This window comes from Vidua macroura, chromosome 15, assembly GCF_024509145.1.
Source record: "Vidua macroura isolate BioBank_ID:100142 chromosome 15, ASM2450914v1, whole genome shotgun sequence".
NCBI lineage: Eukaryota > Metazoa > Chordata > Aves > Passeriformes > Viduidae > Vidua > Vidua macroura.
Window position 1 is genome coordinate 9,475,549 of NC_071585.1, and position 14,260 is coordinate 9,489,808.

At 49.2% G+C, this 14,260-nt stretch overlaps 1 protein-coding gene across 4 annotated transcripts in view; it reads left to right on the forward strand.

The window, feature by feature from the left end:
• Nucleotides 1-8,507: 8,507 nt before the first annotated feature.
• The window catches only part of JADE2 (jade family PHD finger 2), a 72,287-nt gene continuing 66,534 nt past the window's right edge, over nucleotides 8,508-14,260 (forward strand). Inside the window, exons 1-2 of one of the 4 annotated variants that reach the window (XM_053990976.1) lie at nucleotides 8,755-8,878; nucleotides 11,509-11,627. Coding sequence is in view for 2 of the 4 variants with exons in the window: in XM_053990974.1 (XP_053846949.1) it covers nucleotides 11,322-11,627 (306 nt within the window). In the remaining 2 variants the exon portion in view is untranslated. Of the gene's footprint in view, nucleotides 8,879-9,457; nucleotides 11,628-14,260 lie in introns of those variants that run through there. The other 3 variants (XM_053990975.1, XM_053990974.1, XM_053990973.1) reach the window with 3 other exon arrangements.

A 14,260-nucleotide genomic window follows, 5' to 3' on the forward strand; every position in this document is an offset into this window, starting at 1 on the left:
GCCTTGCTCTTGCTTTTCGGTTTTCTATTGTTGTCCTAGAGCTGTTTTCCTCCTCCTCCCCCAGCAGGATGAAGAAGCCTCCAGCTGGCCTAGGAGGCTTATCAGCTCTGTCTGGCTGGGTGTTAGCAGTTTATTTGCATAAGTACCTGTCCCCGTCATATGCCGCTTTCCTTTGTGACTCACTGTAGCTGTTTATTTTTCCTCCAGCAGCCAGCCTTGCGGCTGCTGCTCCCTGAGGTATGCCAGGGCAGATGCCACCACCCCAGGGCACTGTGGGATGCCTGGCATGCTTGGGGCAGGAGCTCACCCTCTCTGGCTCACCCGCTCCTCCTGCCCTGCGGGACCAGCTTGGAAATTAAATGTGTAACTGGTCGGGTCCTGATTTCTCCTGGCTGTCAAGATAAAATTAAACTGACCCCCCCCACACACCCCCCCACCCCGTTTCACACCTCAGCAGCTGTCCCTGGCTGGGGAGAGCAAGGCTGCACCTGGGACCACAGTCCCAGCTCCTGTTGCAGGGAAGGGTGATGGGTAGCTGCCTCCTCCCTGCTGACAGCGCTCATAGAGTCATAGAATGCCCTGAATTGCAAGGGACCCACACAGACTATCGAGTCCAACTCCTGGCCCTGCAAAGGACAACCCCAGAAATCCCACCATGTGCCTGAGGGTGTCATCCTAAGGGAATTTGGACGTTGTCCAAATGCTCCTCAGCTCCGTCAGGCTTGGTGCTGTGACCATTTCCTGGGGAGCCTGCTCCTGTTCACAACCACCCCCTGGGGGAAGAATCTTTTCCTGACATCTTTATTTTAAGGAGCTGAGACCCTTAAAGCATTTTCTGAACTCAGGTCTCAGCTCCAAAGGCAGAGGCAGTGTAACCTGCCAGACAAACTCTTGAGGCTGTGCTAAAGCAAGCATTGTACAGCTCTGCTCCAAATGTTGGTCGTGACCGCGGAGTCACCTCCTCAGCCAGGAGCCAAGCGATCTTGTTTCTGCTCATTAGCTCTGAAAGGTCTTTTTCCATCCATAATAAGAAAGTCATTAATGTTAAACTTCCACTGCCAGGTAGGATTGATTTGAAGATTACAACCACTATAAAGAGGGGGATGCATTGCATATAGAATGTGTTAAAGTCCTGGCATGCAGGAATTGTTGCTTCAATGGTTGCCCATCATCTGTGGAGCTCACCAAAGCTCATCCATGGAGCTCAGACAGATGTCTGGAAAGGGTAGCAGAGTGGCTACTTTCAAAGGGAAAAGGTAAATTCAAATCAGTAACATCCTCTGCAGAAGGGCTGTAATCCTGTCCCAGGAGACAAGAGAATTGGTGATCTAACATGTCTCCATGCTCTTGTTGCTCTGACATTTTATTAATATAGTGCATAGCCTAGAGGTCCTCAGTGTTCACAGATGGGAAATGCTCAGTGTGGGACTCCCTCTCCAAGGAGCTACCAAGACTGACTTATCTTCTCCTGAATGTGGCCCAGAAACCTGGGTGCTGTTGTGTGGTGTGCTCTGCTGATGTGCTCTGCTTCCCTTCCATGGCTGATGTGTCAGTGAATCAGCTGTCCATCCATCCAGCCACTTCTTGTATGTAAAAGTTATTTTAGACATATATCATTCATCATATAAAATGCTTTTGACAATGAGCTGTGCAGGTGTGCGTTGCTCCTCTGACTGGGAGATGGGATGGATGGATGGATGGATGGATGGATGGATGGATGGATGGATGGATGGATGGATGGAGGGAGGAACTTGGTGAGAAGAAAGAGGGATTTGGTTCAGCTCAGCACATCCAGCCTCAGCTCTGACTGTGTGATATTACAGGGCAGACCAAAGTGCGTGAGGAACAAGTGAGCATGGAAAGGCAGATAACCAGTAATTTGCTACGAGTATGATCATTGAAGAGGATCAGTGGATTTGGTTTGTCCAAAGAAAAATGCAGAGAGAGAAAACAGAGAGAGAAAGAAGCAACCAATACACCATGTGAGCCATTCAAAAAGTGGTTAAAGGAGCAGAACCACAGAAAGATAAATTCATGAAGCCAGGAGAGTGCTGCAGGAATCTCATTATAAATATCATGTTAAGTTGTAGATCAAGAAACCCCTGACTTTCCATCTTTATTGCTTCTCCCTAAATGCATTAGCAGCTGACTTGTCCTTCTGGCTACTCTCAGGTCTTTCTGAGATGTACTTTCCCATTCCATGTGCTTCCCTCATCCAGGCTGGGTTTGCTGCATGGGAACACTGATGGAGTGTCCATGTCAGCCCCCCTATGGTTAAAACCAACCCTGTAAGCAAACCTTCATAATTTTATTTATGGCTTTTGGATGAGATAATGGTTTTCCACTTTGAAAAGAAAGCTTGCTACTTCAACATTTATTTTCTATAAATGCCATGGCATTTATATTGCAACAGGAGACTATTCAGTGACATTATCTGATAAATATCGTGTTATACAGCTGCAATTTACAATGCATATATTTTTAACGGTGCTTCTAAGCTAAATTAAATGCTTCTAAAATATGGCACTTAAGGAAAACAAATGTCTGTTCTAGCAATTTTGTTTTTCAGGGTGCACTATTTTTTTAAAACCAGATACCATCTTCATCCTGTCAGGCAGTAAATTATGCACTTGCACTTTCATAAACTCTCCCCTTGGGAACTTAGTCAATGAAATGGAAATGTCTTTTTCACACCCTCCAACTCCAGAGAAATACAGGGAAATAGCCAACTTGGTTATAAACTGAATGTCTAGAGGGAATCCATATGAAATGTGGATTAATGCAGTCCTGATGCATGTATTGTTTAGCATATGTACCATTCACTCAAATGGTGCATTGAGTTGTGACTGGGATCATTAATGTTTCCCTTTTTTTTTTCTGAATTGGGAGAGTAATTGCATGTTCTGTGGTGGGATCTGCAGGTACAAAGACACTCACTGTCACTGGACTGTGAACCTCCCTCCCAAGCCAGGAGACCCGCAGGAGGAAGATAGCTCTGCTGGCCTGCTCAAGGATAAAGCACGATGGCATTTGCACCTCGGTTGGTCTTTCCTGTGTTGTGGGGTGGGACTGGGCAGGACAAGGGCTTGCAATGGCATGTCCTGCCCATGGGATAGCCTCTCACGAGGGAGAGCAGAGCTACTGAGGCAGCTGAATTCAATGTTCCTTGTAGGTCCCTTCCAACTGAATTATTTAAATCTACTTCTATTTTCACCATCCATCACCCAGAACCACAGAGTTTTGCCTGTAGCAGTCAAATGTCTTCATATGAAGCCCTGTGTGGTCCAAGGAGTTGTGCTATCCCCCCACCACATCACATGTGGAAAGTGTGAAAAGCCAGCAAAAAGGCAGCAAAGGAAAGGAAGCCAGGAAGGGATTTGCTGGGGAGTCTGCTGAGATGCCCAAGGATCCCTCAGAAGCAGGAGGAGCTGCAGCATCTCTCCTGTCCCAGGAAGGACACTGAAGCTGTTCACCTGACTACTGATGGTCCTCATTTTCCCCAATCTACCTTTAAGAGCCCTCTAAAAGCCCCAGCTCTTCCACTCTGGGGAATGCATGAAATGTGAGATGTAGTAGATGCATTCGGCAATTGCAGCAAACTTAGAGAAAACAGGAAAATCAACAGCAGCAACAACAAAAAAGGAATCTTGAAATTTGGCAGAAAAAAATGCAGTGCAAACCCCACAAGAACATGAGTATCTTTGCACAAAGCCACTTATGGATGCATTCCTTAAAGGTAATCCCTTCAGACAGTATGAGGCTGCCATTTCTTTGAAAGATATTAAAGCAGCTGTTGCTAGAACACAGAGAATTACTGAGCTATCTGTCAAGGGATGGACATTTGTAATGCTATAGCTACTTTTTTTTTTTTAATTTACAGTTTATTTTGATACCAAATTTCCAGCTACTGAAGGTAATTGAGACTGCAAACAAAATCTCACCATCCACTGATCTGCCAAATCAAATTTTTCCTCCTGTAAGCATAGTGTTTTTCCTTAGCTTCAGAAAGGAAAAGAATTACGCAGAATGAATGAGAAAAAAAAGGGGTTAGTTTAGAAAGGGATTTGTTTATATAATGACCATCGCAGCCATCTCTCCGTTGATCTGTCATAGTTCATTCTCAAAGATGTGAATTATTATCATTGTCATTTAGAACAGAGCTTGTTCATTTTCCTTCTGCTGCATCTGCTTACCACTCTCCAAATTAACACATATTTTAATAAAAACTAAATATCCTGACTATAGCTGGGATAGAGGATGGCCCCAGCTGGGATATGGATGCAGCAAGATTCTTATCATCTTTGCATTGCCCTTCTGGAATGACTCTGCACTGCCCTGGTCCTCGAAAGGCATTAAAGTAGCCATGAGGCTATTTTGATGACTTTTGGCTACCAGAGGCCTCAAAAGAGGGCATCTAAGGCAGTAAATTAGTAGCTGTGTGTCTCCTGTGCTGTTTTCAAGTTGTGTGGTGTTTCTGAGGGGCCTCTAGGAACTCTCTGTCACTGGAGCAGCTCCCTGCTCCATGATGTCCTCCCACACCCAGCACCAGGGCTGGGTGGGTGTCGCAGCAGGAATGGGCTAAGGGAGCTGAGCTTCTCTCGTGGCTTTTTCCCTAGCTAATGTCAGAAAACAAAATACTTCTAAAGATCTTCAAAATGACATTGGATTTTTGTTCTCTTTGGTGACTACTTGCTCTCCCATGGGCCAGTCCTATCCATCTGGTTCTCCTGTACTCTGGTAATCAAATTTGATGCCAACATGGCAACTGGACTTTCCTTCTCTCTCCTGTCTGCACTGAGATTTTCACTGGTCTCAACTCTTACTGAGAGGTTTTTTTTTCAGTCAAAGTGTTGAAGAGTAACTATTTCATATGCTTGTTCTCCTGAAGTTGCTTTAACACTTTTGTAGCTCTAAGGTGAGCCAATTCACCCCTAAAATTCAGGTATTCACACCTAATCACTCCCAGCAGGATGCTCCTCCAAGGTGGGAAAGCAGCACTGAAGTGACAGCTCTGCAGCATTTTGGGGGATTCAGGGTAAGTGATGGGATTTAACTCTGCAGAACTCATACAAAACTCACATAGACTCTGTCCTTCACTTCAAAACATCTGTTAATTCTACTTGTGTGCTCATCACCGAAAGGCTGCCTATATCTTTCCTTTCAGGTTTGTGAAAATAAGCACTGGTGAATGAAGATGAAAGAGAAATGTTGCTGGTTTCTTCCCTGGAGATCGTATTTCTTACTTGTTGCATAACTGCTTATTTTAGCATCAATCAGCCAAGCCTTTGTTGTGCAGACAATTCTGTCCTTTTAAAGGATTTGTGCAGTATTGTTTCTTCCAAAATGCTTTTTTTTTTGTTTTTATTATTAGATTTATTTCCTCTCTTAGCAAATGCCAACTGACAACACCCTGCAACACCCTGTCAGAGCTCTTCATAAGTGCTACATGAATGTCATACTATGTAAACTGAGTGTTGTATATAACATATACATGACCTTTCTGGAGAACCATCCATCAAGTACTGTCTCTGTGTGTGTCACGTTTATGCATTTGTACACAAGCTGTGTTTAAGTGTGCATATATGGTAGCCAAAAATCTCTTAAGGGGAGTACTCAAAAAGCTGAAATGTCCAAACTCTTGTCAGTGCAACTTCATCTACACCCTTTTGTTGAAGCAGAACAAGACTTCAATTGCATGTCCAGATACTCTTTTCCTTCTGCATCACTGTGTGTGCAGTGAGATGGTCAGCGAGGGGCTCAGCAATGCCTATTGTTCAGCACATGAGCCTAGGCAGAGCACATTATTCACCGCATTATTCACATGTCTGACCACTTTTGGATTTCACAGCAATAGAAAATACAGCTCCAATATTCCTCTGTGCAGTTGTCAAAACAGAGCAAGGTGCTCATGTTCTGGATGGTAAAAATCTGCTGAGGTTGCAACCAGGCATGCTGTGGACCTGCCGTGCTGTGCTGTGACCTTCTTTAGAGGTGTATCCAGAAATCCTGGAGAAATGGCCCAGAGGGTGGTAAGACTGTAGCATGCTGTACAGGACCAGAGCAGGAACCTGCAGGTTCCTCAAAAGACAGAATTATTAATTTCCTCATGGCTTTTTTGTATAGCACTTTCCACTACACTGCCTCAGTGCTTCAGCACCTTCATTAATCCTCCCCAAACACTCATTCTGAAGATGGCTCAGAGTGACACATGGATGGATTAAGGTCAGTTTTGACTAATTCAGGGTACTCCATCTGAAAAGCATAACGTCTGCGTTTTCAGAGCATTTAACATGATACAGCACTTCATACGTGCAAGCACAGCACCCACTGCTTCCAGCTGCACAAAGATGGATGTCAGCAATTCAGGCTAAAGGCTTCCAGCCACGCACCACAGTGTGGGCAATACAGCCATCAGCAGCCAAAAGTTTGGGTTAATGACTTGTAGTGTTACATAGCCTGTGGCAAGGGCACGGAAAGAATCTGCTTCTTTGGGAGAGTTTTATCCTTTTGTCACAGTCTGCCAGTGTCTTACAGCCCTTGCATCGCTCCTTGGGCAGTCTTTGGTTATGCAGGTAAGATGAGAACCTGGCTAAAATTGGTTTCCTTTTTGACTTACAGAGCAGATCTGTGCTGTGCAGGTGTCACAGAGAAATCAGATTGTGACAGTGTAACTAAAAAACTGCATTAGAGTAAGTGTGCACAAGAAAATCTACAGAAATTGGTATGGAATGCCTCACTTTGGACATTTCTCATGTCCAGACCAGGTAACACAGCGACCTTCACAATATCCCTTAAGGCAGACTGTGCTGTGGATGAGGTGGGATGTGTAGGTGAAGTCCTGTCAGGGTCTTAAAGACAGGAGCTGTGCTCATGAATCCCATTGTTCTTGTAATCCAAGGAAAAGCTTTTTAGTCAGTAGCTGATGTTTCCTGTCCCCTGGGGGGCTGCTGAGAGGGCTCCGAGCACCTGAAGCAGCAGGTGCCCTAAGAGCAGCATTTTGAGAGATTTCAGCTGCCAGAACTGGGCATGCTTACTGCTATGTAGTGAACTGCTCTTCAAAACCCAGTAACAGGACTAATTTGGGTGGATTTATCTAAAGGATCATAAAAGGCTGCTTCATGCCAAATTTCAAGACCCTGTTTTCAGTGTTAGTCCTAAGAACCACAGAAAGCTCAAGAATTCCCAAAGTGATGCTCTTCTACTCTGCTGTCATCCTTGGAAGCGTGAAAGGACTTGGAACGTTCGAAAAATATCCAGCCCAGGCTGCCAAGGCAGAAAGTTACAGCCTAATTCATTCAAGTTTGGTGATTTATAAGAAGCCACAACAGGGATGTAAGTTGGGGAGCATCTGGCTATTGTAGCTCTGGTTCCTAATGGCTTATAATTGGTAATTCACAGTTTTAGGGCTGACCAGCTTAATGAATCGAAAGAGATGATGGCAGATTGTCATTGAAAGACAGTCTTTAAGTTGAATTTTAATCTTCTGCAGCAATGGTTTAAAACAGTGCAAGCCAACTTCTGTAAGGCCCTTGGGAGTTGGGGTAGATGTATGCTGTACATCCAATTATTATTATTATAATTATTTTAATTTAAGAAGCCGTTTCTATCCCGAAAGCACTGCTGTCGTTGTTTTTAATCCTAAGGAAAACAGCTGGCAACAGGCAGCCCTGAACCACCCAGAGCCCAGAATACTCGTTTGGGGAGGGTCACCCTGTGCGGAGTTGCGCGGCAGCCGCGCCGCTCCGCACCTCTCCGCGGAAACTCTGCGAAGTTTTTTTGGGGGAACACACACATACACAGACACGCACGCCTCGGTGGGCTCTTCTGTTGCGGTCGCATCCCCAGCCCCGCCGTTCCTCACCCATCCGGACCAGCCGCGGTGCCAGCGCGGAGGCTCCGCGTTCCCCCCCCCCCAGCCTCCCGCAGTTCCCACGCCCCGCGGCCGCGGAACTTTGCTACGCGGGTGCGGGAGGGAGAGAGCAGCTCCGCACCGCGGCCCCCGCCCGCCCCGCGATGGGCAAGAGCCGTCTTTTTGACGCAGGAGAAATGGCAAATTTTAAGTACGTCATTAATATGGCGCCAAAACCCTTTTTTTTTTTTTTTTTTTTTTTTTTTTTTTTTTTTTTTTTTAAGTATAAGCTTATTTTTTTTTTTTTTAAGGTTGGCGAAGCCGCCCCGTGTACGCGTGTGCACAGCGCGGAGAGGGGGAGCGGGCGGGGGGGCGGAGAGCGTGAGTGTGTGCGAGTGTGAGTGCGTGTGCAGGGCCGGGCTGCGGGGCGCCGGGGCTGCGGGCGAGCGGCGCTGGGGCTCCGGGCAGCGCCATGGGGCCCCGGCGGCCGGCGGGGGGGTGACGCGGGGCGGGCGGCGGCGGCGGCGGCGCGGCCCGCGATGGGACCCGCGCTGCCCGCACCTGGCCCTGCCGCTGCGCCCGGGGAGGGGAAAAGGCAAAGAAATTGAAGATTTGGGGCGGCCGAGGAGGGGGGGGGGGTGGGTGGGGGGGTGGAAGCACCGCCACCATTATCCGTCCCCGCTCCGAAAGTCGCTTCCCCGCCTCCCTGCCGGAGCCGGAGCCCGGGCGGCGGCGGGGCGCGGAGCGCCGGAGGAAGTGCGGGGTGAAAAAGAAAGAGAAACAGGCGGGCAGGGCTCGCCCGGCCGCGGCGGAGCGGCCATCTCGGCTGGGAGCGGGACCGCATCCATGGAGTTACCGGGCGGGCGCTCCTAAGGAGGGCCCGGGCGGCGCGGCCCTGGCAATGACACCGGATTGAGCCGCCGAGGGGGCTCTCCCGGCCGGGGACTGCGGGAGCATCCCCCGCCCCCGCCTCCTCCCGCCTGTCACCCCAGAGACCGGCGCAACTCCGGGCGGACACTCCTGGCCAAGGTAAAGGCTCGGCGGGGTGGCGGCGGGAGCGGGCTGGGTTTGCAGCGGATGGTTATTTTGCAGCTCCCCCTGCTTTTGCTGTATATATGTCTTTTTTTTTTATTATTTATTTTTTTTCCCTCCCTCCCCCGGCTGCCGGGCGGGGGGATGTGCAGCATTCCCGGGGCGGATGGCGCACGGTGGTCACTCCGCTTTGGAAGTGCGGGAGGGAGGCGGCGGGGACGTAAACAAGAACTTTTCAAGGCTCGGTTCGCCGCTTCGCCCCTTTATTCCCCGAATTAATGACTGCGGCAGCGGCCCCGCGCCCTGCCCTGCCCGCCGGGAGAGGAGGGGACGCCCCGGCGCCCCGCGGGGCTCGGGCGGGCAGCGGGGGCTCGGCGGGCGGCAGCGCGGGGCCGGGCAGCGCGGTCGGGAGCGGAGGGGCCGCGGGCGCGGAGCGCTGCGCGGGGCCGGGATGGCGGTGCCCGGGGGCGTGGCGGCTGCCGGCTCCCGCCTGCCCTCCCCTTCCTCCCCCCTTCCCTCCCCACCGCGGGGCTTTCCCCGCCGCCTTCCCCCCGCCGCCGCGTCCCGGGGCTGCCGAGCCCGGAGGCACCGCCGCTCCCCCCACGGCATCACCCGCGCTCGGAAACATCCCGCGTCCCCCCGCGCCGTTGTGCCCCCGGGCCGCCCCTCCTTCTCTCCCCGGCCACCTGCCCCCTCCCCAGGCTTCCTCCTGCATCCTCCGGGGAAGCCGGCGGCGCCCGCGCCGCCCCCGCCGCGCTCCTGCCCCTTCCCCACCTGCCGAGCCGCTCCCCAGTCAGGATGCGGGGCTGGCAGCGCCCCCCGGCTGCCCCGCGCCCGGGGTGGGAGCAGCGAGCTGGAAGTTGGGAAGCGCTGTAAAGGCGGGAGGCTGCTGGATTGTCAACCTCGATCGCAATTAGGGGAAAATAAAATTCTCTGTCTCCATACCTATACATTTTGAGCGCTTTTCGAGTGGGAAGAGAAGGATGGCATGGCATTCACAGGGAAAATTCTCAGCGCCTTTCTCAGCCCCCACAGTGAAAATTGTTTTGAAGGGCTGAAGCCAGGATCCTCCGACCGACCGCTTGGACAGTTCTAAGAGGAGGTTTTGCTTGGGGGAAAAAAAAAAAAAAAACAATTATCTGATCTCAGCCTTCTCCTCAGGGGTAAGGAGCCCAGCTTTTAGGAATGGTGTTTGACCTTTAAGCATTTATTGGCTACTGGGGTTAAAATAAGCTTGAGATAGGAGTAAAAATAGCTCGCAGAAAGGTTAAATCGAAGGTTAAATTTGTTTTTCTTAAGAAAATTGAGCTGATGTTCAAAAATGTAGGCTTGGAGCAAAGGATGTTAGAGGGGTCTGTAAGCGGGGAGACGCAATTCCTTTAAAGTATTGATGGCTGCTGAGAGTGTTTGACACCCAAGTTCTGAAAGTTGGTGGGTGGGTGGTCCTTCAGACGAGGTCTGGTCTTTACCTTTCTGTGGGTTTTCACCTTTCACAAAGATTGGCATGTCTGTAGCTCCTGTTGTTTTGATACTCAAGAAACCTGCAGGATGGGGCAGCTGGCTGTGGGCATGGAGCTGTGCCTGGTGTCCCTTCTCATGCCCTGTGTCCCTGCCTGCTCCTTCCCCCACGAAGGCAGGGGTGGCCCCAGTGCCCTCAGTAACCTTTCTGATTACCTGTGCTCTGTCTGGGCTTGCTAAAGAAAAAGTAGATAATTATAAGGTAACGAATCAGAAGAGGCAAGTAAAGTTATAAATGTGAGTAGTAAAGAAAAAAAGCCCCTTGTAGGTGTGGAGAAAGGCAAAGCGCAGGAAGTAAAAGAGGGCTTGTTTTGTTTTAAATTGAAATGAGATTAAATTTTGCCCTGGGGAGCCAAGACAGCAGCGTTGGTATGGAGGAGAGGAGGGATGGCTTGCTCCTCACCTGGGCACCTGAGCTTTTGCTGGAAAGCTGGGGCTGGCAGCAGCCTGTAGAGGAGGCGAGGGACAGACGAGCCCCGGCAGGCAGGGGCAGGCTCCTGCTGCCCAGAAAATGGTTGTTCTAGGTACCAGGATCCTGCACTTCAGCATTTATGCTTTGCAGGGTTGCCAGGGAGGTCAGGAAAAGCTTCTCCCAGATGTAGGGGCTGAGCACCACGATTTGCTGTGGGTCTTGTTGGCCCCGCTGATGTGCATCCTTTGGTCCAAAAGTTTGTCCTGTTACTATGAAATTGGAGCTGTGCCAATTTGGGGGATGCTGCCGCTCTCTCAGAGACTCCTGTAGCAGCGCTTGGCTACAGAATTTGTTCTTGGGAAAACGCAATGGGACGAGGACAACCCTCCCACGGTGTACTGACTGGGATGTTCCAGCCCTCCACCCTTTTTATTACACTTTCTAACAACTGGCTGGTGTTCCTAGACAGAGGGAAAAACACACTGAAGGCAGAGGGGAAGCGCTGAGGGGATGCGTCGGGAGCAGCCCCAGGGCTCGGTGGCAGCCGGCGGGCGCAGGTGCCGAGACGGGTCCGGGACGGGGTCCCCGGCGCGGGGTCGGTGGCCGGAGCCGTGTGCGTGCCGCTGGGGGCACTATGTTCTGTTTGTGTTCCTATTTCTGGGCTGGAAGAACAAACAGGGAAGTGGTTTTTCTGCAGTCTCATTGCAGCTCACAAACAGAGCACATCATTCAGCCGCTGTTGCTCACAGCGTCAGAGGTGACGGCGCGGGGACCGAGCGCGGCGCATCCCTCAACCTGCGGGGAGGCTGGGAAGAGGTGATGACCAAATACTTTCCTCTTTTTTTTTTTTTTTTTTTTTTTTTTTTTTTTTGCTGCAACTTATGCAGGTTTCTGGTGCCTGTTCCCTGTGGAAGTGAGGATCACAGGCATGTATGAATTTCTCTGTTTGCTTGCCACAGTTCAGAATGGTTCATTCTTGGAAACAGTGGAAACAGCCTCTGCACGGGGTGCTGGGATGCCACTAAAAAACTAAAAATCTCCAAATCGCACGTGGAGTTGATGTGCAGAAGAGTTTGCAGGGAGCTGGGAAACATCAGGGGGTTCTCCAGAGCACAGGGCTGGTGGAGGAGGGGTCTGCAGAGAAAGATTTCTGTGCTAGCTGAAGGCTGGATGAGGCATTTCGGTTTAGTGTGGATGGGAGCCGGTGCGTGTCCCTGGCAGTGTGCCCTGTTGAGCTCAGGGTCTGGGCACAGGCATCTCTGTGTGCCAGCAGTAGTTGCCTTCACCTCTCCCAGGTTGCATGGGCTGGGCAAAATTGCATTCCCAAGAGCTCCTCTCCAGCCTTCCCCTGCTGTGAGGCAGGACCAGCCAGCCTCAGGCCATCTCCTCCATTTCAACACCAATCGTGGTGCTAATTTGTCCAAGGACATAGTGATTTACATTTGTTTAGGCTGATGAAGGGCCATCATCTTCCTTGATTTAGCATTTATCTGCCTTCCTCAGCTTTGAACAAAGGCAATGCTAAACATGTGTTGGTTTGCAAGCAGTTCAGTTTTTGGTTTCCAGGCATTAGCCAGGGCTATGCCTGTGGATTTGAGTTGCAGACACTTCAGGGGGATGTTCATTTGTTTATAAAAGAAACCCACATCTGTTTCTGTTTGAATTTTTTAAGCAAGCCTACATAGAAACCTTTCACTTGGTTTCTGGCTCTGTAAAAACTAGATTTTGGGCCAAGTTTGACCTAACAGTGACCTTTTCAAAGTATTACAAATTTTTTTGGTATTTGTTTATGACTTTATTAATGATGCCATGTGGGGAATGGGTCAGTTAAAGGTGAAATTAACTTCTAATGTAAACAAAAGATTAATTTTGGAGCAGAGACGATACTTTGTGGGGACTTAATTTGCTCAGTAGTTCACCAACTGAATTGCTCCTGAGAGCTTTTGGGAGCTGGAGCTCCAGCCCTGGGAGGGATGTGGGCAGTGAGTCCTCCCCACCCCCCAGCCACCCCCCCCCGCCCCGCCGAGGGTGCCAAAAGGGTGGTAGGAGCTCAGCCACCATCAGACTTTATAACTCTGGGATACAGATGGGGAAATGGCCCAATTACCATTCTACAGTAAATTCCTCTCTTAAGTGCCATGCGGTTTCCTACTGTTTGGCTGCTCAAGATGAGTCCCTCAGAAAACAGCTTCTTAGCACAGCTTGGAATGTAACAATTTTCTGGAATGGCCTGGTTTTGGCCAAAACTTTTGCTCTTTTGAGGCACACAATAGCTTGTGTGCCATCCCCTGCCCGGCCTTTCAGTGCTGCTGTTCAAAGATGTCCGTACTTTGCTCAAGCCAGAATTTCATTCACAAATTTAATGCAGTTTGGTTTGGAGGATGCTGTCATGCATCCTGCCAAACAGTGGCAAAATGATTTACTGAAGTACAGACGCTATTTTTACCTGCAGTGTGAACCATTTCTGTATGTGAACATCAATTCATCTTGTTACGTAGTGAGTGTGTTAATTCGGTAGGCAGCTGTAGGACAGAAGCAGGATGCAGAGACCAAGTTCAGTGAGAGGGATGATCAGTGCATCTCCTCATGCATATCAGCCAAAACCAGTGCCAGCCTCCTGCTACCTGTGCTGAGCATTGATTGCAAACCTTTTTCCCTGCCTTGGAAAGGAGAGTGATGTCAGTGATGCTGCCCTGCTGTAAAAGCAAAGATGGGAAACCTGGGAAATCTCACTGGCTATCAGTAGCATTCCTTTGCTTCACCTTAGGTGTTTTTTTCCCTTCCTCTTGGCTTTGGCTTATTTAATCTCTGTGATTAGGAACTCCAGAATCAATAAAAGCATTGCTCTATCTTTGTGCTCCAAATGTCTGTTTGTCACTTCAGACCAGTAGGAACCAGTTTCAAAGGTTGAGGTAGGATTTTCACTAAAAGTAAATAAGTTGCAGTTAGAGCTATCTTCAATTTCATTTCCCCCAAGCAAAATCTAATGGCTATTTGGAGCAAGGCCGTTTTAATAACATCTGTTGCCCATTGAATCACCAGGGGAAAAGTATTGATATTGCCATATTCTTAGGGAGTTTTGACAGGGCAATGCCTTACCACAACACTGACAGGTAAAATGTTTAGGATATTTTGTAGTATTTTCCTTTATAATTCTGTGATAGCACATATATTGTAAAACACAGCTGTTACAAGGTTTTTATATGCTTATGTAGAACATTTCCTGATGTTTGGGGGGAAATGTCATGCTCTAGCTTGCTATCCCAGTCTGTGTGCTGCTTGTACCTGCTGCAACCAAACCACACAAACCCAGTGTTTCATTATCATTCCCACTTACCATTTGTGGAAGCCATAGTGAGTATGACATAGGAACACATTCAGATTCTTCGAAAAATTCTCAGAAAGTACTAGGAAGATTTCAATGAGGTTAAGACTGTTTTCTGTGGATG